At 32.4% G+C, this 23260-nt stretch overlaps 1 protein-coding gene across 1 annotated transcript; it reads right to left on the bottom strand.

The window, feature by feature from the left end:
• Window positions 1–4987: 4987 nt before the first annotated feature.
• LOC112037476 (uncharacterized) lies at window positions 4988–7418 on the bottom strand. The gene is made up of 4 exons (XM_024070317.2): window positions 7160–7418; window positions 6412–6657; window positions 6230–6293; window positions 4988–5734 (listed from the first exon to the last, which is right to left on the bottom strand). Exons 2-4 carry the CDS (start codon window positions 6582–6584, stop codon window positions 5456–5458), a joined length of 516 nt encoding a protein of 171 aa, XP_023926085.1. The 5' UTR covers window positions 6585–6657; window positions 7160–7418; the 3' UTR covers window positions 4988–5455.
• Window positions 7419–23260: the final 15842 nt, after the last annotated feature.

Below are 23260 nucleotides of genomic sequence, written 5' to 3'. Positions count from 1 at the left end.
CACAAAACTCTTAACCCACCAAATGAAAACCCACGTCTATCTCCACCTCAAAGGCATTGATGTTAAGGTCTAAGAGAGAGAAGTATGACAGAGAGAAGTGAGAGTGGCGGGATATAGAGAGGGATGAGAGAGAGTGTGAGAGAGAGGAGAGAGAAGAAAAAAGAATAAAAAAGGAGTAAAAAATACTACAGTGAACTTCTACTAATAAAAGCTTATTGTAGCTAACTTCTACATTTTTTAGGTATAAAGTCCTAAATGCTGTAAACACATTAGCATCAACTGTTTTAAAATATGTCATTTTAACATATCAAAAAACTATTTTATTATTATAGCACATCATTTTACAATACAACCTACATCACATCTTCTATTTTATCATTACAACACATTAAAATATCCTTTAAAAACAACCCATTGTTATAAAAAGAAAAACAAAAAACAAAAATTACAAATCCTAGCAACCACCACCGTTCACAACCAACCACCACACCACCACCCTCGCAACCCACCACTACTGCAAAAATGCAAATCTGCCACCTCCAACAACAACCAAAATTAACCCAACCACCACCAGCCACTGTAAAAATAACTCAAAATCAACCAACCATCACCAATCCAAAAAACCTAAAAGCCCAAAATCAAATCAACCCAAAACCACCAAAAACCTAAAGTTAGATCAACCCAAAATCACCACAAAAATAAAGACCAAAATCAACTCAAAATCCAAAGAGTGAGGTAGGCAGCGCCGATAGTGTGGTAGGTTCTAAAGGCATCGACAACATGGCAAGAGGTTGAGAGTGAGAGAGGGATAGTTGTGACTGTGAGAGAGATAGAGGCAAAGGAAGGAGAGAAAGACAGGTAGAGGAAAAAGAGACTCAAGGAAGAGTGGCTGATGAGGAGAGAGGAGAGTAAATATATATATATATATATAAAACTAAGTGGAAAAAAAAAAATAGCATGGTGTAGCACCCTTCTAAAAGAGTAAAAGGGTACTATAGCACCATGCTATTTTTTTTTTACATTTGGCATATCTCATGAAGTAAGGATTTTGGTGTTTGGTATGCCAAATGCTAATAATTTAGCATTTGGCACATCTATTGCCAAGACTCTAAGGTTTTTGGTATTTGGGGTGCTAAAAAAGCATTTTGGGAGTTTTACAATCTCGGATGCTAATGCTACACTTTTGAATTGAAGGAAAATTAAGTGTGTTTTTTCTAGTAGCTTATTTACATAGTTTTTATAAAATATATGATTTTTGATAACTTTTATATTAAATGTATTAAAAAAAACTAAAAACTAGTTTATTTAATAAATAAAAAAGCTAAAAGTTATATTATTTGTCAAAAAGCTAAGACAAAGTAAAAGGCAACAAATCCCAAACATTGTATTGTATTTTTGGGGGAAAAAATAAACTTTCTGTTTTTTGTCTTAGTTTTTTTTTTTTTAAATAAAAATTAACAAAACTAACTAAAAAAAAAAAAAAAAAAAGTAGCTTTTAACTTCTTCTTCTTTTTTCCCATACATTTGACATAAAAGTTACTTGAACTATATGTTTTTTTTTAAAACTATATGTTTTAATAAATACTATAAATAAGTTACCGAGAATTACAAGATTTTCCTATTCTTAATATCTAACTTAACTTAGAAAAAAAAAACTATAATATGATTTCATAAAAGAGTATAATATAAAGTTTTTTTCTTTTCTTTTCTTTTTTTATTATAAAAAAACCTCACTATCTTAAAGAAAAGCAGTCAAACGATGATGACAATTGACAAGTGAGAAGAGCGGCATTCACTCCAAACTGATTTACAACAAGAAAAACAAAAAGAAGAAGAGAAAGTAATAGATATATGGATAGATAGAAAGATTCCACGAGAGACAGTTTCCTGTGTGATGGGCTTTGTGTGTGTGTGTGTGTGTAAGTTGTGACCCACACCTAAAGCGAAAGAAAAGCGTAAAATAAGAAGATAACGCGGCAGATGCTATGCTGTCAGCGCGCCTTACGGATAGCAACGGCGCAACTGTATATGTATCTGTGTCCGCGTTGGGACTTGGGATTAATGAGGTGTTAAATGACTTCCAACCCTTCTTCCCATCCCATTCCAACCACTCACCAAATCTCAATCTTTTACTACCTCCGTCTCATTTTTTTTGTCCTCTATTTCATTTTAAGATGTCTCAAAATATCGTCCTGTTTCTAAAAATAAAAGTCATTAATTTACTAATGTTCCTATTATACCCCTATTAATTTACTAATTCAATTTTTTGATAAATTTTTTTAAAGGTAGTTTTAGAAACTTATACATTTTTTAAAAATAGACAAGATAATAAATGATGTTCCCTTAAAAAGTTTGACTTTTCAAACAGGACAAAAAAAATAGGACGGAGGGAGTATTATTTTTTTTATAAAACAAAAAAATATATATACTAGCTTCATTGCATACGCATTTTTCTCAAGCGACAATGCATTTTATTTTTATTTTTTGAATTTACGCGTTTTACTTGTAGCAGTTTTTTTTTTTTTTTTAAGAAAAATTTGTATTAGTACTTAACTAATGTGAGAGAAATCTAGAAGTGGAAAAAAATAGTTTAATGATTAAAAAAAAAAAAAGATACGTTCGTGGAGGAAAAAAAGTTTTATTTTTTATTTTTTTCAAAAAGAATAAATTGTATTAGTATTTGACAACTAACATGAGAGAGAAATGTAGAGGTAAGAGATAATTTTTTTTTTTTAATTTAGCTAAAAATTGGGAGTTTTTAAATTATTAATTTTACATGTCTAACCCTATAATTTTAGCCTTAGAAACGAATGAATTTTAGAGTATTTTAAGCATCTAAATTGAAGATCCCAAATAAGATAAATCTTTTAAATAGTAGTATAGATACTATGGGGGATTGATTAGCATAACTTCCTTACCAAGGCGTAATTATAGTATTTCTTAACTGCTATCATACTAAGACCTCATTTTAATGAAGTATAAAGAACACCAACCCTCCTAAAATAGTTAGGAGGGTTGATTAGTGTAACTTTCTTACATGGGCGTAACTACAGTAGTTCTTAACTGCTCTTAAATTAAGAGGGCACTAACATCAGATTGTGCAAAATTTTTGTTTATTTTAGTGTAAGAATTTACTTGTTTTATTTTACACAACCACTTTTCAAAAATACTCATATCACATTATTTATTCTAAATTCTATTTTATTTAAATTTATTCTTTATTTATTATTAGCTTCATAAAAAGAGAGAGGAATTTGATGAGAAAAGTGGTGAGAGAGAAAAAAATAAAATAACAATATACATGGTTACTATAACAACTTTACAAATTTGCAAATTTTAGCTTGATTGACGAGAGTTTGAAGGTGTAAATTTGACGCTTTTTACTATTGCACTAATGCAAATACTCTAAAACCTAATTTTGACCAAATATAAAAGGTACCAACACAGGCGCATATTAGAGTCTTGTTAGCCCAAGACACAAGCCATTAGGCCCGATGGTACCAAACAGGCAAATAGCATTTCAATTTTTATTATGTAATGAGTAATGCGAGGAAATAGTGCCAGGGACATGCTCTTTCTCACCCCCCAAATTTATGTCATGTTTATGTATTTTTAATTCTTGATTTTCTCACACCCAAATCTACTCGTCATGCTTATATCTTAACTCTTGATTTCAGCTTTATCAATAATATGAAATTATTAAAATCAAATCAAAAAATTTGACCCATAAACAAAATGTGAATTTGGGTACAGGAACTGCATATTATATATATATATATATAATATAATATTTAAGAACGTAGCTATTGTCGATAAAAGCTGTTGTCACTTTGTCAGCCTTTAGTTTTAAAAGACCCATTCAACCTTTTTCTCTTCAAACATCACACGTCCAATAGTTATCATCTACGTCAAAAGGAAGGGCCTATACACAACAAACAAACAAACAAACAAAGTCACCACCCAAATTGTTTAGCCTATATTAGAATATCCCCCCCAAACGTCAATGTTGGCTAATGGCAATGGCATCTCCCTTTGACAAATTCCTATTCGGGGTGCTGATCATAACAGCTCAGAAGTACTACGCACAATTTTATTTAGAAATGAAGACTCAAGATAAGTTAAAATACTGAAAATGAGTTCTAGATAATTCAAGCCGTGAAATCTCTTACAGTTAAATAAAATATTTCAGTTAAATAAAATATATGAGGATTCTAAAAAAAAAAATATATCTGAGATTTAATTTTTATTTTTATTAAAAATTAACTGATATATTAACATAATGATAAAGAATAATTATCATGAAACAATTGTTATATATTAAAAGAGATTAAATTCTATAAAGATAGGGACTAAAACTCATGTTTTACATCATTCAATAAGTGATTATCACATAACATTTTACTTAAAATTCAATACATCCTACCATACCTAATATCTCGATTGATTCCCAATTTGGTTAGATTTATATATGGATATTAAAATTGATTAAGTGTGATTGTATTTATTCTTAAATGTGTGATAAGGTAATATGACATGTTGAGATTGGATAAGTAAAACATGAGTTAATAAAAATTTAATCTCATATTGAAATACTATCAATCTAAATAGAATAAAATAAAAAGACTAAAATATTATTTTGATTCCTAAATCCTAATAAAAATTTATTTTCTGTCTTTAAATTATAAAAAGCTAGTTTTTCGACCTCAAATTACTGGAAAGTTAATAAATTTTAAAGAAGATATATATACAAAGTTTAGGATAGGAATGAAAAAAAAGTACTTTCTAAAGTCTAAAAAAATTAACCTCTTTATAAATCTTATGAAAAAATATATTTAAAAAACACAAATATCTTTTCTCTTTTAATTATTATTTATATGGCTTTTATGACTGAGTCTTTAACACCATTCCACTACGGAATTAATTTTACAATGGGCAGCACACGTAAAAAGGAAAAGGCAAGGGAGAAGGGAAAAAAAGAACAAAACAATAAGCAAAATTCCAAAGACATTTTTATCCTCATTTCCCTCCAACTTACAATTACAAAGAGGAATAGAAAGACAAAACAAGAGATTACAGACTCCCAACGAAGGTTCCTAAAAGACTTCAAACTCTTCTGAAAGGCACTGAAAATTAAATATAAATATAAATAAAAACAACCTAACAAAGAGAAGGGAAAGACTTGCTCTTTCTTTCTCTAATAATTTATTCCTCAAAATTAAACCACCTCTCTCCCAACACCTTAAAATTTACATCATGATACATCTTCTTTAGACTTTAATACACAAAAACCCAACAACGAACAAAGCAACCATTGACCTTGTATTTACACCATCTTTCATTTCACTGTAAACATTAACATTAGCTCCTCTCTCTCTCTCTCTCTCTCTCCCAAAATCTCCATTGCTCTTTGAACATAGGGTGATTGATAGTAATTATTTTTGCATATTTCAATTGTTTAAGCCACAGCAGAGATGCTGCAATTTCTCCTATCTGTGCTGAGGCAATCGAAGCCTTCGACTCGAACTGGGGCCGGTGTGTGGCCGAATTTCATCCGGACACATCCTCGGCCTTTCCGGGCAGAAGGCGAAGGGGGTGCTTGAGATAAAGCAATGACATTTTCATTGCCAAAATGCTCATCTTGAATTACAGGATTTGAAGCCCTGCTTGGTGGAGATCCACAGAAAAATGGTGGTGATGAAGCTACTTGGTTACAGGATTTCTCAGCACAATTTCCCTATAAAAAGAACAAAAATTTTAAGGCCGCAATTAAATTTAAGTAGATGAGAACTTTGTAATAAAAAGTTACCAATATTTGAGCTCACAAAATCCCAGAAATAAAATTAATTGATTAAAAAAGCTCAGCAATGAAAAATCAAAATTAGTTATAGTTATCAGCAACTCTCTCTCTCCGATACAAGAAGATAAGCATGACAATATCTAACATGTCTCCGAGCTAATCTGAACCATCCATTTCTTTAACCCTTTTTTTTCGCTCTTGTTCCAGTTAGGCAGTTACCATGTGTTTGGTTTCTTAGAAAATTGAGGAAATTGATGAAAATAAACAACCTTAGGAATTGGAAAAATTACGATGTTGTCAGCTCAGTGTTCTAATCTAGCATGAATTTTTCAGAAACAATAAAATAAACATCTAAAATAACCCACAAATCGAACACACAAAAGAAACAATACTAATAAGCAAAATTCCACACACACAGAAAGAGATATGAACCTTTGTGAGAATAATATCCAAAAGCTCCGCTCCTGCTTTTGAATCTCCGATCTCAGTTTGATGACTGAAAATTTCACAGCAAAAAAACCAACCCCAAAATCAGAAAAACAAAAAAAAAAACTCAAAAAAGCAAAAACTTGTTTTTCATATAAGGGAAAGACTAAAGAGAGATTTGAACATACATGATGGGCCATCTGAGAGAGGGTCTGAAATGGTGGTCGTGAACATAAGGGTCGGAAAGGCCCAACCGGCGAGGCTTTGGGCACACCACAGAGTTATCTCTCTCCTCCACGCACCACCCTCCTAGTCCCAATCCCATGCTGTTCTTTTGCTGATACATGCTCATCCTGTTCATCTTTTCCTTCTTTCTTTCTTTTTTTTCTCTTCCAACTCTTTTAACTTTAAGATCTGCACCCTACCAACCACGCCTGATCCACACAGAAAAAATTTTGCAAATCTTTATCTCATGCTCATAATTAATTAATACCCATAAAAGCAATACAATAATTCTTGTACTCAATTTTATAAAAATTAGAACTTTGACAAATTTAAAAAAAAAAAATACCCTTTCTTGGTTTTCTTAAAAAAGGTACAAAGAAAAAAAATTTGTCTAGGCTTATAATAAGATAGCTGCTGTCCTGAGCTCTTGAGTTATGTTTTTTTTTTTTGGGCTTTTAACTATGATAACAAGAAGGTGTTGGTCCTTATTTTCTGGAGTGGATTATGGATTTTTACCAGATTAGCTAGGGACAGCCACATATATTCGCGTGTTTTTCGCTTCTTTCTAGAAACCCAAAAATTAAAACAAAAAAAAAATTAAAATGAAAAACCATAAAAATTCTTCTAGACTTTCAAACTGACCTTGAACTTGTAATCATGTTAAAAAAATAAAAACTATGTAGATCTAATCCAGAAGAAGAGAAAGCTGACCTGGGTTGCCTAAGAGGCTCCTCCTGAGAAAGGAGGAGGAGGATTTCGGGGAAGAAAAATAAAGAGGGAAGAGACGAAAAGAAAGGCAGAGATTTTTGACAAAGGAGATAACAGAAGAGATATGTGAAAAGAGGTTGGTCCAGTATTCATACAATGCTTGGTAAGAAAAAGAGTGTATGAGTTTCACTCATGTGTGTGCAAGTACTTTATTTTTAGTATGAGATCGGGTTTAGTAACCGTTGATTAGGTTTCTGTGGCTTGGGCTTTGTGCAAGAGGGAATCTATTGGATTAGATATATATATGGGGGAATCAATTGTCTTTCCCCTTTATTCGCTGATGCAATATATAAAGAGATCTGGTTTGGTCCCACACGATGCATGCATGTTCTCTTTTTTTATATTTGGTAAATTTTTTTTCTTTAACTTTTTTTTGTTTTTAAATATTTCTAATTAAGATGTTACCATGATTCAGAATTCTACAAAAATAGAACACTCCAAAGTCCAAACATAGAAATATCTCCTTGAAAAACTTCAACAAAGTATTGAAGGATGGCAATGAATATATTTAGCCATGGCTAGCCAGCCACACCCACACGCCTCTTCAATCCGCTTATTATATGCAAATCCAAACTATTCACTAGCCTCTTCAAAATTCAAATGTGCGAATTCATTAACAAAATCCATAGACCATTCTTTTGAGGGTGATAACCCAACTAATCCAACGGCTCATATAATTAATCAGTCTACCTTAATTAAGCCAAAATCCATGGGAGGATTTAGAATTTGTGACACTATTAGACAAAATAATGCCTTTCTAAACACATCCAAGCCTCCCTTAAACCTCCTTCTCAAAAAAAAAAAAGCCTCCCTTAAACCTTTTATTATTTCTTCAACTTATAATTCCTTTCCTCCTACTTTTTCTCATCACCCTCTCCCCCTCTTGGTCTTGGATCTGGCACACCCAAGCCCCCTTGACAACTCTTCTTTTTTTAGAAGAAAGCTTGTACTCGTATTCCAACAAGATCTGCCATTTTCTCACTCCTCCTGCGACAATGTCCCCATTGCCCCTCTACTTAAACTCTATTACATCTACTTTGTGGTTGTCATTGGTCTCGAAGTGTACGGCATCAACTTCACCCCCCAAATCCCTTTGACCTTTTCTCCACTCTAACATCTTTGATTGGTGTTGCACTAATGCCACGTGCAACTATCTTGTTGTTGACCAATCATGGCCTTTACTATTTATTTTTGGCATCTAACGAATATGGATATTTAGTAATAGGAAAATGCTAATTTCAAATGTTAGTTGATTTTCCACCAGAAAGTTGTCCTAATTTCAAATGTTAGTCCCACGATTAAGCATATATGTAGTAGAATTTATTCTTTCCCTCTTCGTCTTAGATTTGACACGCTCAAACCAAACCCCCCCCACCCTCAACAATCCAGTCCTACTTTCTTTGGAAGATTGCTTATACTCGCATTCCAACAAGGATCCAACGTTTTCTCACTACTCCCATTTTTCTCGACAATGTCCATGTTGCCCCTTTGTTAAAATTCCATTACACTTACTTTTTGATCAACTTCAACCCCCAAATCCTTGAAACTTTTTCTCCATTTCTAACATTTTGATTGATGTTGCACTAATGCCATGTGCAACTATGTGATTGTCATTGGTCTCGTACGCTCGTGTGTGGCATTAGCTTCAACCCCCAAATTCTGGTGACTTTTTTCTCTATTTCTAACATTTTGATTGGTGTTGCACTATTGCCATGTGCAACTATCTTGTAGTTAACCGACCATGACCTTTACTATTTATTTTTGGTATCTGACCAATATGAATGTCTAACAATAAATTAATTTTCCAATGGAGAGTTGACCCAATTTCAAATGGCATTCATAACTCTTCTTTCACGTGGCAATTCTTTCCTTATTGGTCTTGGATTTGGTACACTCAAGCCCCTCGAACTCTTCTTTCTTTAGAAGAGTGTTTATACTGATATTCCAACAAGATCCATTGTTTCTCATTCCTCCCATCTTCCTCGACAATGTCCCCATTGCCCAGCTTGCTTAAATTCCATTACATTAACTTTGTGATTGTCATTTGTCTGGATGTGTATGACATTAACTTCAACCCCCAAATCCTTGAGTCTTTTTTTCCACTACTTATGTCTTTGATTGGTGTTGCACTAATGCCACGTGCAACTATCTTGTAGTTGACCAACCATGGCCTTTACTATTTATTTTTGGCATATGGCGAATATGAATATCTGACAGTAAATTGGTTTTCCAATAGAAAGTTGTCCCAATTTCAAATGTCATTCAAACAATTAAGCATCATGCAGTGGAATACTATTCTTTCCCTCTTGGTCTTGGATTTGGTACACTAAAACCCTCTTCTTTATTTGGAAGAGTGCTTATATGCGTATTCCAACAATATCCATCATTTTCTCACTCTTACCATCTTCCTCAACAATGTCCCTGTTGCCCCTTTGCTGAAACTCCATTGCATTTCCTCTGTGAGTGTCTTTGGTCCCAACGTGTTTGGCATCGACTTCAACCCCCAAATCCTTAGGACTCTTTCTCTACTTCTATCATCTTTGATTGGTGTTGCACTAATGCCACGTGCAACTATCTTGTAGTTGACAAACCATGGAATTTAATATTTATATTTTTGGCATCTGACGAATATGGATATCTGGCAATAAATTGATTTTCCAATAAAGAGTTGTCCCAATTTCAAATGTTATTCACATAGTTAAGCATAATGCAATGGAATACTGTTCTTTCCCTCTTGGTCTTGGATTTGGTACACTTAATCCCCCCTCGACAGCTCTTCTTTCTTTGGAAGAGTACTTATACTTGGATTCCAAAGAGTCATAATTTTCTCAGTCATCCCATCTTCTTCAACAATGTTTTTGTTGCCCCTTTTCTGAAACTCCATTACATTTCATTGTGATTGTCATTGGTCCAGCGTGTGTGACATCAACTTCAACCCCCATATCCCGAGGAATATTTCTCCACTTCTAACAACTTTGATTGGTGTTCCAGTAAGAGCCATCACATCAGCTCTTTTATAAATGTGTAAAATTCACATTTGGACCACTTTTGCACATTTTGAACCAAAAGCCACTCCACATCAGTCCATTTAAAATGTGTAAACTCGTCTAAAATTATCAACGATCTACAGTACCCGTGTAAATTCCTGAGAGAGAGAGAGAGAGGGAGGTGAGAGTCAGTAGATAGGAGAGAGAAAAAACTAATAAAAAACTAAATACATGAGCTACAGTGCCCGTGTAAATTTACACGGGCACTGTAGCTCATGTATTTAGTTTTTTATTAGTTTTTTCTCTCTCCTATCTACTGACTCTCACCTCCCTCTCTCTCTCTCTCAGGCGTTGTGCTCTCTTTCTCTCACAAAAAAACCCACTATATTCTTTCATCCTCAATTCTCTCTCCCTCTCTCACATCTCTCTCTCTCTCGTTCAAAGCATGCCACCGGCGTTCACAGCGTGGCGAGATCGGCGCGTGGCGTGGTCTCGATGGTGGCGGTGTGGGTTTGGGTCGATGATCGATGGCGACGACGTGGGGAGGTCTCGATGGTTGGTCTTGGTTTGTGTGGGTTTGCTTGGTTTTGGGTTGATTTGGGTTGTGGGTTGATTTGGGTATGTGTGGAGGAGTGGAGGCATGGAGACGATGGCGTTTTGATCGGCGTTGATTGATCGATGTGGGTTGATCGGTGTTAGTTGATCTGATGTTGTTTTGTGGGTTGATCGGTGTGGGTTGATCTTACCATCGCATTGAGACGATGGCGTTTTGATCGACGTTGATTGATCAGTGTAGGTTGATCGGTGTTGATTGATGGCGTTTTGATCTGATGTCGATTTTGGTTTCTGATTTAACGGCTTTTGGTTTCTGATGATAGTGGTGACGGTGGCTGGGCGGTGATGATGGTGGTGATGGTGGCTGTGGGTCTGTGAGAGAGAGGGGAGTGAATAATAAAAAATTGTTAAATAATGAATATTTTATTGAATAAATGTATAGAATAGATAAACTATGTGGATGTATTGTAAGAGTGGATGTGTAAAATAGAAAAAGTAGGTTTTTTCATGTAAAATAGACAGAAAATTTATACGAGCTGATGTGAATGCTCTAACGTCATGTGCAATCTTAACCAACCATAGCCTTTACCATTTATTTTTGGCATATGAGGAATATGGATATTTGGCAATAAATAGATTTTCCTTAAGAAGTTGTCTAGATTTCAAATGTTCACACAGTCGAGCATCATGCAATGGAATACTATTATTATGTTTTTAACATTATTGAATCAAAAAATAAAACTCTAAAATGGATCTATTGGTCCCCGCCTTAAAAAAGTTTTTATAAAACTAACTATCAACTGATTCAACTTCCTATGATAGCTTAAGACGTAATCTGGGACCCTCCAAATCTGGGGGTCTTATTCGAGATCATTTTATGGCAACTGGATTTTGGGATTTTTCTCGTAATATTGGATTTACAACAAGCCTTGCATCTAAATTACGTGCCTCTAGAAATGGTTGACCTTTGGCATGAGAACTCAGTAATTTCATTTTGGAAATTGAATCTCTACAAGTTTTTACTTTCCTAACAGCTTGTTATGGGTTCAAATTACACATTTTTTAAACCATTGGTTTTAAGTAGATCCAACGGTCAAAAAAAGACCCTCATTAATACTAATATTCTGATTAGGATCTCATTAATTCCAATGGTTAAAAAAAAAAAACCCTCATTAATGCTAATATTCTGATTAGGATCTCATTAATTATCCCTCATTTATTATATTTTATATCTATCTCTAAACCCAAAAAAATGTTATATTAGACTCTCTCTACGTTTCTCTCTTTATCTCTTTCTCCTCCATTGTTGTTCCGTCTTCATGGATAGATTGCCGGCAAAAGAAGGAAAAAACAAAAAAAAAAACAAACAAACAAACAGCTAAACACTGAAATTGAAAGAAACACTCATTTTTATCAATATCCCAAACCGTGACAGTTAAGAACATGCGTGTTACTGTATGTAAATTGGAGAATTCTATGGTACACGGTACAAACTTTTCTAATTTTAACTCAAAAAATGAAGGATGCCTTAAATCTATTATAACAATAGCTTAACGCTCCAATGTATTCTGCTAACATCTATTTATTTTTTTCTTTTTTTCTTTTTGGGTTAAAGTACACTAGTTATGGCATTATTATTTCAATTTCTTTTTCTATGAGGGGAATGGATAAAAGGATTTTATTGATTTCAGTCCAAATCAAGTGAATTTCTTATTTAGATTCAGATTCTTATTATGAGTTAGCCATTTAGAATTTATGGAGTGCTTCATTGTGAATGTTAGTATTTATATTTGGTGGGTTTCAATTTTTAAATAAGTTGGAATTATTTTTGCAGATTCTTGTATCCTATTACTCGGGAGCAATGGCTGGTTCAATGTAATATTAAGCTACATCTCTTTCTTCTTCTTTTTCTTCTTGTTCCTCTGTTTTTGTTTTGGTTCTTTGACAATCTTGGGTGGGATTTGAATTTTTGAGTTTATTGATTGATGATAGTTTGGGAGACATACATTGTTCGCACACAATCAATATCAGCTTTGGAGTTTGGTGTCTGTCTTCTTGGGAGGGAAGAAACTCTCTTCCACCACCAACACCTCCTCCATTGTCGGCTATGCAAACTCTTGATTAATGCAAGTTCTTGCTTTTTGTTTGCATTTACTTGTTTTCCTTCTAATATTCTTTTTTTGTTTTTGTTTTTGTTTTTGTTTTTTGTTTTTGTTTTTTTTTTTTGTTTTTTTTGTTTTTTTTTTTCCGTCTAGCAAAATATGGATAATGGTAAATGACTCCAGTGGAAGAAGCGGATTTGACTAATCCGGAAATCTTGAAATATTATTTTTTGTTGTGCAATGAAATAGACCTAGATGACAAAAAAATTGGGTATAAAGGAGTTTAAATATCTTAAGAGGGATTGGATAAGAAATTTAACTTGGATTTTAGGTTAGTAGATGTTGTGAACAAATATAGAGATATTCATTGCAAGTGGCAAATTTGGGAAAAAATTATTAAGAATAAGGAATTCATCTTAACCCTCCCTTGTACGGCACTACAGCAGCAGATGTTGGGAAAATTTTACTTCCTATTCTATCCCCAAAATTCTTAAAATAGTAGGTACACAACATGTTCAAAATGTAAAAGGCAACCTAGTGATATGCAGACAACATATTTACAATATTTTTATAGCAAATATTAATAGTATGTTGTTATTAGTTTTAACTCGAATTCATTAGTAAAATTATTATTTTTTCATTAATAACAATATTTCACTTTGTTTTTTATTTTTATTTTTATTTTTATTTATTTTTTTAAAATACTATAGACTAAACGTTTCTCTACACAAATTGTGCAATTTTTTTTATTGAAAACTAAAATATCAGTTATATTTGTGCAGGTAATTCCGGACGCTAAAGTTTTTCGAAGGAAACCTATGATTTTATCCAACATGGTTTGTTCGGTTTTTAACCGTATTCCACTGTGACTGGCGTCCGAAGAGCATTCAAGTTGTCGTCGGAATATGTCCTCAGGCAGAGCGTCATTTAAAAAGAGGTTGAAGAGGAAGAAATATAAAGAGCCTGTAACCCGGAAAATTTTTGATTGTCTTCCCAACAAACTTTTGAGTTATGAGTATGTTATTAAGAAATATGATGAACAGGTTGCCCTTTAGCGGGCCAGTTAAGTATAATTATTGTCCTGTCTTTCTAGACATGTAACCTATTGCCCTATTGTGGGTTTAAACAACAGCAAATATTGTCTAATTTTACTTAATACCCTTTCAATCATTTTTACCATTTTCTTTTTATCTCTACCTCATTCAATTAAGTTTTTTGGTTAAATATAGTAAATTTGAAATTTATTTGTGTTATAAATATTGTTACAACTTAGGGATTTGAGAAGAGATATTGAATTTCGGCAACAGTGTTACTGAAATTCCTAGAAAAGTAGTAGAGAGAATAAGAAAAAGGCCGGAAAGAGAAAAGTTAAATTACGGCAATGACATTGCCCAATTCATTCTGCCAATAGTGCTGATCGAGTAGCTGTGTGAGAAGTGCTCTAACTGAAAGTGTGAGTTCCCAAAAGAAAGTAATTGTGGCAATGGTATTGCCGAAAATGGGAGGGGGAAAAGTGAATGCCAAAATCTAGGGAAGAATTAAAGAAAAATATAATGTGCTACGTATACAATATTTTCACAATAAATCACGGGTAACTTGTTATTATTAGTTCAAATTTAAATTTAACATTGAGATTATTATTTTAATCTAATAATAACAACAAATAACAACTTGATACTTAGAATTTGTTGTAAAAATGTTGTAAAAATTGTGTGCACTTATCAATTTTTTTTTTTTTAAGTGTAATGGATTTGCCGAAAATTTTGTGGCAATTGTGGCTTGCCGAAAATGGGAGGAAAAAAAATTGTTTCAATGGGTTTGTGGCATTGCCGAATTTTTTTTTTTGGTAATTGTGGCAATGCCATTGCCGAAAATAGGAAAAAAAAAAAAAAAAAAAAAAAAAAAAAAAAAAAAAATTTGTTTCTCAATTGTGGCAATGGCATTGTCGAAATTGGAAAAAAAAAAAAAGATTTTTTTTTTTCGATTGTGGCAATGGCATTTTCTCCACAATTTCGACAATACTATTGCCACAATTGGAAAAAAAGTTTTTTTTTTCAATTGTGGCGAAAGTGTACGGCATCTTTTTTTAATTTTTTCAAAAAACGCAAGTGGCAAGGTTAGACTTGGATGCCCAAGCTAAAAGATTCAACTGCAGTCCATAGATCCAAATGTTAGTCACATATAGGCTACCTAAACTTAACGAATATAAGATTTTTTCACAACATACCTATCAAATGTTACATAAGCAGATATATGTCCAAAATACATGAGTTTAAACCCACAATAGGGCAATAGGTTACATGTCTAGAAAGACAGGACAATAATTATACTTAACTGGCCCGCTAAAGGGCAACCTGTTCATCATATTTCTTAATAACATACTCATAACTCNAAAGGCACTATGTCAAGATTGATTTTTTTTTTTTTTTTACAGTTATATTAATAATGTTTTTAGAGTAATTTTTATTAAATTATTTTAAAAAATTTTAATATAATTTTTATAAAAAATGTAAAAGGTCGTCAAAAAAATTAATACTTATTTTTTTCTCATAAAATTTATTTCAAAAAAATGCCATAAACCAATGTATATACGTTTTTTTGGAAGAATGTACATAAGTTAGCTTGTTCTTTTCTTTTTTTCTTTGTGTTATAGGTAAGTTTTAAACTTTTTTTATATGTAAATTTTAAATTCTAATTATTTGACTGATAAAATTTATCAGTTGCGTTCTATTTTTAAGTCATTGTTATTAGAGTGGAGAGCGCCTCACCTCCAGTTATAAACACTCCTGATTCTTCCCATTTTAATATAGATGAAAGACATTTGGGAGACTAACAATCCAAAGGCCAAAAAAAAAAAGACACGTCAGTCTTTTTTAATTTTATTTTCTTTCTCTCGTTCTCTCTCAATCACTCACAACATTTAGCAAGCAAAGTTAGTAAACCCACCGTGACACACCCAACACCCTTGGCAGTGGAAGGCAATGAGCTATCAGAAATAATGTTAGAGACGCCATCTGAGAAGCGTAGCCAACGTATCAAAATTGCTACCGCAAATATCTAGAAGCTCAACAATTTTTTCTTTGATTTTCTATTCCTAATTTCCAACTTCTATATCTCTCCCTCTTGCCACTGATTTCATCACCAATGCGTGGTTAGTTTTCTCTCTTTTTATTTCTTGCACTTCATTTTTGTGATATATTTAATGGATGTGTGTGTATTTTGGGTGATTAATAAAATTTCTTTGATTTTCATGTGAATGGGTTTTCTGGGTTGTTCATGGGGATTCTTTTTGAGAGAGAGTTATTTTGATTCAATTTGGCTTGTACATCTTATGAATTTTTGGATGTGTCCAAAAAAAATTTCTGGCTTGTACATCTTATGGATTTTTGGATGTGTCCAAAAAGTTTTGATTCAATTTGGATGTTTCCTTCTTCTCCGGTGCAACAAGGCGCTGCGACTTAAATAATATTTTCAAGTGCAGGATTGTCGTAAAATAATAACCGGTAAGTCAAAGGTCAAATCCATAGGAAAATAGAATTGATTATCAAATCACAAAAGAATAAAACTAAAGTAATAAATTTTAATTGAAGAGTTTTTGATGGTTTAGTAAAAGTAATTTAAATTGAGAGGAATAATAATATATTAAGGTGCTAAGTTTTTGAGATATGCATACAACACATTTATGGATAGTCTTAACAATATTCATTTTATAACTCAACTAAAATTCATACGAAATATAATTTTAGTTGGATAATTTAACAATAAGAACTAAATAATTAATTATCTAAGGTAGTTTTATGAAATTTATTGATTTTAGGCAAAACAAAACTAGTGACTTAGTTCGCAAGGAATACTAAGCATTTAACATACTCGGAGTCTACAATAAATCAAAGAATTATATAGAACTAAACACTTCTCTAAATGAGTAAATCAATAAAAAATAAAAAATAAAAACATAAGAATTTAAGCATTAAAACCATAAAATAATTGTTAAGAACATACTAATAAATGATTGGGTTTCACTCATTGCCTTAGCAAGGCTTCTAGCAAACTATTACACAAAATAAAACTCTAAAAACTGTATAATAAAAAAATTAAATAAAAAAAAAACCTAAATTAGGTTCTACGGCAGCTCCCTTCAAATTTTTCTGTAAAGAGCATTTAAATAGGTCAAACAGTTCTATTACAAGTTGAATTTCCGTTTGGAGAAAATCTCAAGTTTTCAAGCTTCACTTAACCGATGTTTTTGACCCATTTAAAGTCAGATTTTGGACTTTTGGTAAACTATAAAGTTGTAACCCTTTAAGTTAAATTTCTAGCCCAACTTGAATCGTCTTAATTGGACATTTGAATAGAAAGTTATACCCAAAATACTAAGTGGTGCACAGGCTGGAATCCTAATCCAAATTGGACTTGGATTTAGTGCAAATTCCCTTTAATTTCTTACTTCAATTGAATTCACATTTAATTGGGTTGACCTACTTTGATTTTCATTATCGCCCTTGTAAAAGTAAAGTCCATTAGTTCCATTCTCGTACAAAAGACAGATTTACGCATTAAAATTCAATTAAGCACAAAATTAATTATTTAGCATTATTTCAAAACCAAATATAAAATGCATGAATTAACTCAAAATAAGTATGATAATGCTTTCTAATAATGATATAAATATACAAAATTAAGCTATTATCATAAGACTTGGTCTTGGTTGTGAAAATATTGAAGAGAGAGAGAGAGAATGGAGCAAATAAAGAGAAAGAAAGAGAAACTATAAGATCAAAAATTGAGAAACTGATGTAGCAATTTTGACACACTGGCCATGCTTCTCTGATGGACAACTCCTTGCCTTACACTACCAAGGGTGTTGGGTGTGTGATAGTGGATTTGCTAACTTTGCTTGCTGAAGGTTGTGAATAATTGAGAGAGAACAAAAGAAAGAAACGCAAAATTAAGAGAGACTTACGTGGCTATTTTTGGCGTGTGGACTGTTAGGGTGTGTTTGTTTGGAGGTGAAATAGGGTGGATGGAAAGTTTTAGAGGGAAAATGGAAAGGAAAACTTTTTTAAGTATATTTGGTTGGGTTAAGAGGAAGGAAAATAAATGATGAGACCCAGGTGTTTTCTCTTCGAGCTCACCAAAATATTTTCTCCCTAAAAATGGGAAGGAAAACTTTTTGGAGTATATTTGGTTAGGTTGGGAGGAAGGAAAATAAATGGTAAGGCCCAGGTGCTTTCTCTTCAAGCCCACCAAAATTTTTTTTCCCTAAATTAGAAAGAAAACTGAAATGAGAAAATGAGGCTACTTAATCGACAAAAATGACCATGTGTAGCCAATTCCTTCTTCTTCTTCATTTTTTTTTTTTTCTTTTTTTGTGTGCTGTCTTGGGGACATTGCCTCCCTTTTTTTTCTTTTCCTATCTTGGGCTGGGCATTGCCTTTTCTTCTACTTTTATTTGGATTTCCTAGGCATTGCCTTCTTCTTCTTCTTCTTCTTTGTTTAATTAGACATGATTTTTTTTTTTGACATGATTTTTTTTTAATGAATTGGGTGATTTTTTTTGGTTGTTTGTCATTTATTTGTTTTAATTGGCCATCATTTTTTAACAAGGGTCTATGAGTAAATTTATACAAATTCACTTTTTTCATCCCTCCATTTTTTCATTCCCAATCAAATAAAAATAAGAGAAATTAAGATATTTTCTATCTTTTCACTTTTCCATCCCTCCAACCAAATGGATCATTAGTCTACCAAGTATCTTTCATTTCTGTTAATTATATAAAAAGAGGAAAGAGGCTCATAAATAGTGTTTTTGGTTTGTTCAATTGTTTCTTTTAAAAAAAAAGTTTGGTCAATTTGGTGAACTGCCCTTTTCTTTTTTATTTTATTTTATTTTCAAGTGTGCTAAGCTTGTTTTTGTTTTTTTTGTCTTTTTTTTTTTTTTTTTAAAAAAATTTATGTTTACATTATACTTGTAATATAAACTTACATTAACACAAAAGTAATAAATGTCGTACAAATTTGTAAAAAATAGTAAATATTATACACATTTAACAAATGTGTACAACATTTACCATTTTTTTTTTCTACAATATAAATTAACATTGTAAGTAAAATGTAAACATAGAGATATTATAAAAATATTGTGAACCATGTGTTAATTTCTTATGGGTTAAAATAAAATAATAAATATCATATGGGAATTTAGCACATTTAAAAATAAAGGTATTGTATTATAAAAATGTTGTGACATTTTATTCTTATCACAATTGTGGGGTACAGGAATTTAAATAAGGTAATTGCGCCACGTGTCATACTCATGGCTGAGGGGGCCATTATCATGCCGAGGAGGGCACACCCTTGGACAATAAGGCCACATCAATGGCATGTTACCAGAGGAGATCACACTGTAGAAAAAGAGTTTCGGAGAAGGGGTTAGCCTTGACATGACTAAAGGGATGGTAGATGTTACCACATTTAATGCATTCTAGCTGCATTTATGTGAAAAAGTTTCTTGAACAGTGCTGTCTTGGCTGTCGCAACTCATAAGGGGTTTGGAAAAGTGTCTGATGGGACAAACACTCAAGTAGTGGCCTGAACGGTCAACAAATGGAGGGCTAAGATCATCTAAAGGAAGCTATATAATGTAAGAGACCCTCCACAGGAACGGATCGAAAAATCTGTAAAGAAAACACTGTAGCAAAAAGAACTAAAATTATATCCCAGTTTAAAAGAAATATACATTAGGACCGCTCTCCTCAGATTTTGCCGAAGAAGGGTTTCTTTGCACAGAGCTTGTTTTTTTTTTACTTTCATACTATCTTTGATTCACTATGCACGCTGTTGGATCAATTGAAGCCTAACTTTTAAGTTTATTCTCTACAAATTTATTGTGATGGGCTCTTTGAGTCTTAATTCATTCATCTTTTGGGCTTAGGAGCCAAAACTTGCCCTTACAACAATATTTTCGCAACAAATGAAATGAAAGTTGCTTATAGGTGAATTTTTTTTATTTAATTGAGTTGTTTTTTTAGTACCATAAAATTTGGAACTCCAATCATGAATATTTGCTACATAATTTTAAACACATGTTTTCAATTTTCAAACAACATTATACGTATTTTTACACACTTTTTTATCCACACGAATTTTCAAAAAAACTGAAAATTGTTGTTTAAACCCATGTTACAAACAGGCCTAACTATTCTGCAGGTTTTCAGACACAATTTGCGTAGCATGACAAGGCTTCCACCAATAATGTACCTGGCCACTGCTTGTCATCTTCCTATTGATTCCTATTGATGAGTACAATAATTATAGGCTACAATCATAAATTCCGAAGAGATAAATTTGCATCCAACCAACAATAATGACATGGTATGGTTTATAGTTAATTCAACTAGTAAAATTTTTAATGGTTGAATAAGAAATTATGAGTTCAATTGGGTTTAATTTTTGCCTACGTAAAAAGCCGAGTAATTTCTTAATCTGATAATAAAGAGCAAAAATCACATAAACAAATGCTATAGGTTAAACTCTATAAATAATTTTTTTTAAAAAAAAAATATCCTGCTGGTATGTTCTATTTACTTCATGTCTAGTGTATTAAAATAGGAGGAAATGGGAGAGTTTATAACGGGAGGTGAGCCTCTCCCATAAGGGTATGGACATAATGTTTATGTATGGGTGCCCAAATGAGTTGATCAGCGGGCCTGGAAATAGGTAGCAGCGTGGACCAGTGTTGGACTTGGAGAGTTGTTCTAGAATACGGCTAGTTGATGTGTTGTGAAGTGATGGACAAAATTGTTTATCATCAAAACCAATGAAAAAGCATGGCCTGCTGCATACGTCTCTGGCTCTGGATATTTAGGTTCCCCATTTGACCATCTTTTCCTGCTTTCATTTCATGGATGATCAAAGGTACAGTCACTACCAAAGATAAAAGGAATAATTCTCAAACCCAATGAATCCACGATTATCTCTGTATATTAAGCGATTGAGATAACTACGCCTTTAAAAAAATGTTTAAAATATTTTTAATTTAATTAAATAATTTTTATTTTTTAAAAATAAAAAGGTTAAAATTGTAATTTTACAAAATTAAAAAAATAAAATACTAGATAAACTTTTTTTCCTTCTAAAAATTAATCTCTGTCACTGTGGGTTTTTTTTTTTTTTTTTTTTTGCAGTTATTTGATACTCGATTCGGCAGTGGGTGGGTTGAGATGGTGATTGACAAATCATTGGTGGTGGGTTTTAATATAATTTTTTTTANTGTTTATCATCAAAACCAATGAAAAAGCATGGCCTGCTGCATACGTCTCTGGCTCTGGATATTTAGGTTCCCCATTTGACCATCTTTTCCTGCTTTCATTTCATGGATGATCAAAGGTACAGTCACTACCAAAGATAAAAGGAATAATTCTCAAACCCAATGAATCCACGATTATCTCTGTATATTAAGCGATTGAGATAACTACGCCTTTAAAAAAATGTTTAAAATATTTTTAATTTAATTAAATAATTTTTATTTTTTAAAAATAAAAAGGTTAAAATTGTAATTTTACAAAATTAAAAAAATAAAATACTAGATAAACTTTTTTTCCTTCTAAAAATTAGAATATTAGATCATTCTCTATTTGAATATATCTCACACATTTTGATACATTTAAAAAAAAAAAAGCACATATTAAATTTAGCAGTTTGCTCATTTTAAATCTTAAATTTTAGTTTTTAACCCTACAAATAATAGATAAATTTAAATTAAAAAATTATATTAAATTAAAATAATAAAAAGAATTTCATCACATGTGCAGAGCGCATATAATGAAACTAGTTTTTATAACTATTTTACGTCATTGGTTGTGAATGATGCAATTAAAATAAAAGAAGGGATTAATCCATATAAAACTTACAAACGGTCAATTATGATTAGTTGTGAAAATGAGTCAAGAATTTGTTGTAGCTCTAGAATTGCTCATAAAATTTTTTTTCCTGGTTTTCTTTTTGGTTCGTACAACAAGAAATACATAAACAACAAAAGCCTAAGGGGACCAGCCCATTTCAGCCACGGAAGAAAACACCCAAGTAGGAACAACAGAGATGGGGTGGGCCTAGCTGCTAAATGATGGGCCAACTAGTAGGCCTCTTGAGGAACAAAAATAGCTGACCATAATAGTTGGAAATTACCTAGCATTGGATACAAGTACCTCTTCTTCAATGCTTTATTACGTACACTGAGTTTGGTTGTAGTTGGAGGAGGAGAAAAATGAAAAAGAAACGGACAAGGGAAAATATAAGGTAAAGAAAGGGGGAGGGGGGGGGGGTGATTTTTTCCCCTTGTATGTTTGGACGAAGGAAGAGAAGGAAATAAAAAAAGAGAAGAATGTATTTTAGGAGTATCTTTACTTTATTTGGTTTGCAAAGGAAAAATAATAAGATTTTTACTTTTATGGCCCAATGAAGTAAAGAGAGTGTAAAAAGCTCATGGGCAAAAACGTACTTTTGTAGGCTATTGAGAGTCAAACATGCTTAGGGTGCCCTGAAGCTGCGTTTTTGGAAAACGCAAATCCAAAATGCAGCTCCGAAGCTGCGTTTTTTTGTAATGGGTTGTAAATGAACCATGGTGTTCATAAATTGCTTGGGTTCAGTTCAATAAAAAATTCATGTTTGTATATTTATAAATGAGTCAAACTTGAGTTTTAGTTTTAGGCTATTTTAATAAATGAGTTAAGCCTAAGTAAAAAAAAAAAAAAGTTCATAAATAGAATTAAGAACAATAGGGTTCCATAAAAATCTAGATGCATGTGAATGATGCTTGGACATCTTACAATGCATGTTATAATGCAAATGACATGGGAATGGATGCATTGCTATTACTTTGTAAATGAGACCCAAATTTCCATGTTTAATTCCATTATTTCGTGTATGAACATTAACCATTAACCTCATTTGTATGAACATTAACCATCATATATATGTGAGAAAGTTACACTTGTATGCTCAAAACAAAATTATTTCATATGACAAATACTATCATTTTGGAGTGATAAACTACATGAAATGAAATCAAAAGTATGGGTGCATGTTAAAATGCATGAGAATTTGTTCTTTCCACATTTGACACTATCCATTCACATTATCTCCGCCATTATTTCTGACAGCTCCTTGCCTTCCATTGCCGGGGTGTTGGGCGTGTGACGGTGGGTTTGCTAACTTTGCTTGTTGGAGATTGTGAGTAATTGAGAAAGAACGAGAGAAAGAAAGACAAAATTACGAGAGACTAACCTGACTATTTTTTTGCCCTTGGATTGTAGTCTACTAGGTGTCTTTCATCTATATTACAATAGAAGGAAACATGAGAGTTTACAACTAGAAGTGAGCCGCTCCTTTTAACTTACTAG

This window comes from Quercus suber, unplaced genomic scaffold (assembly GCF_002906115.3).
Source record: "Quercus suber isolate HL8 unplaced genomic scaffold, Cork oak 2.0 scaffold_43, whole genome shotgun sequence".
Classification (NCBI taxonomy): Eukaryota; Viridiplantae; Streptophyta; class Magnoliopsida; order Fagales; family Fagaceae; genus Quercus; species Quercus suber.
This window is presented reverse-complemented; position numbering and strand designations above follow the sequence as displayed.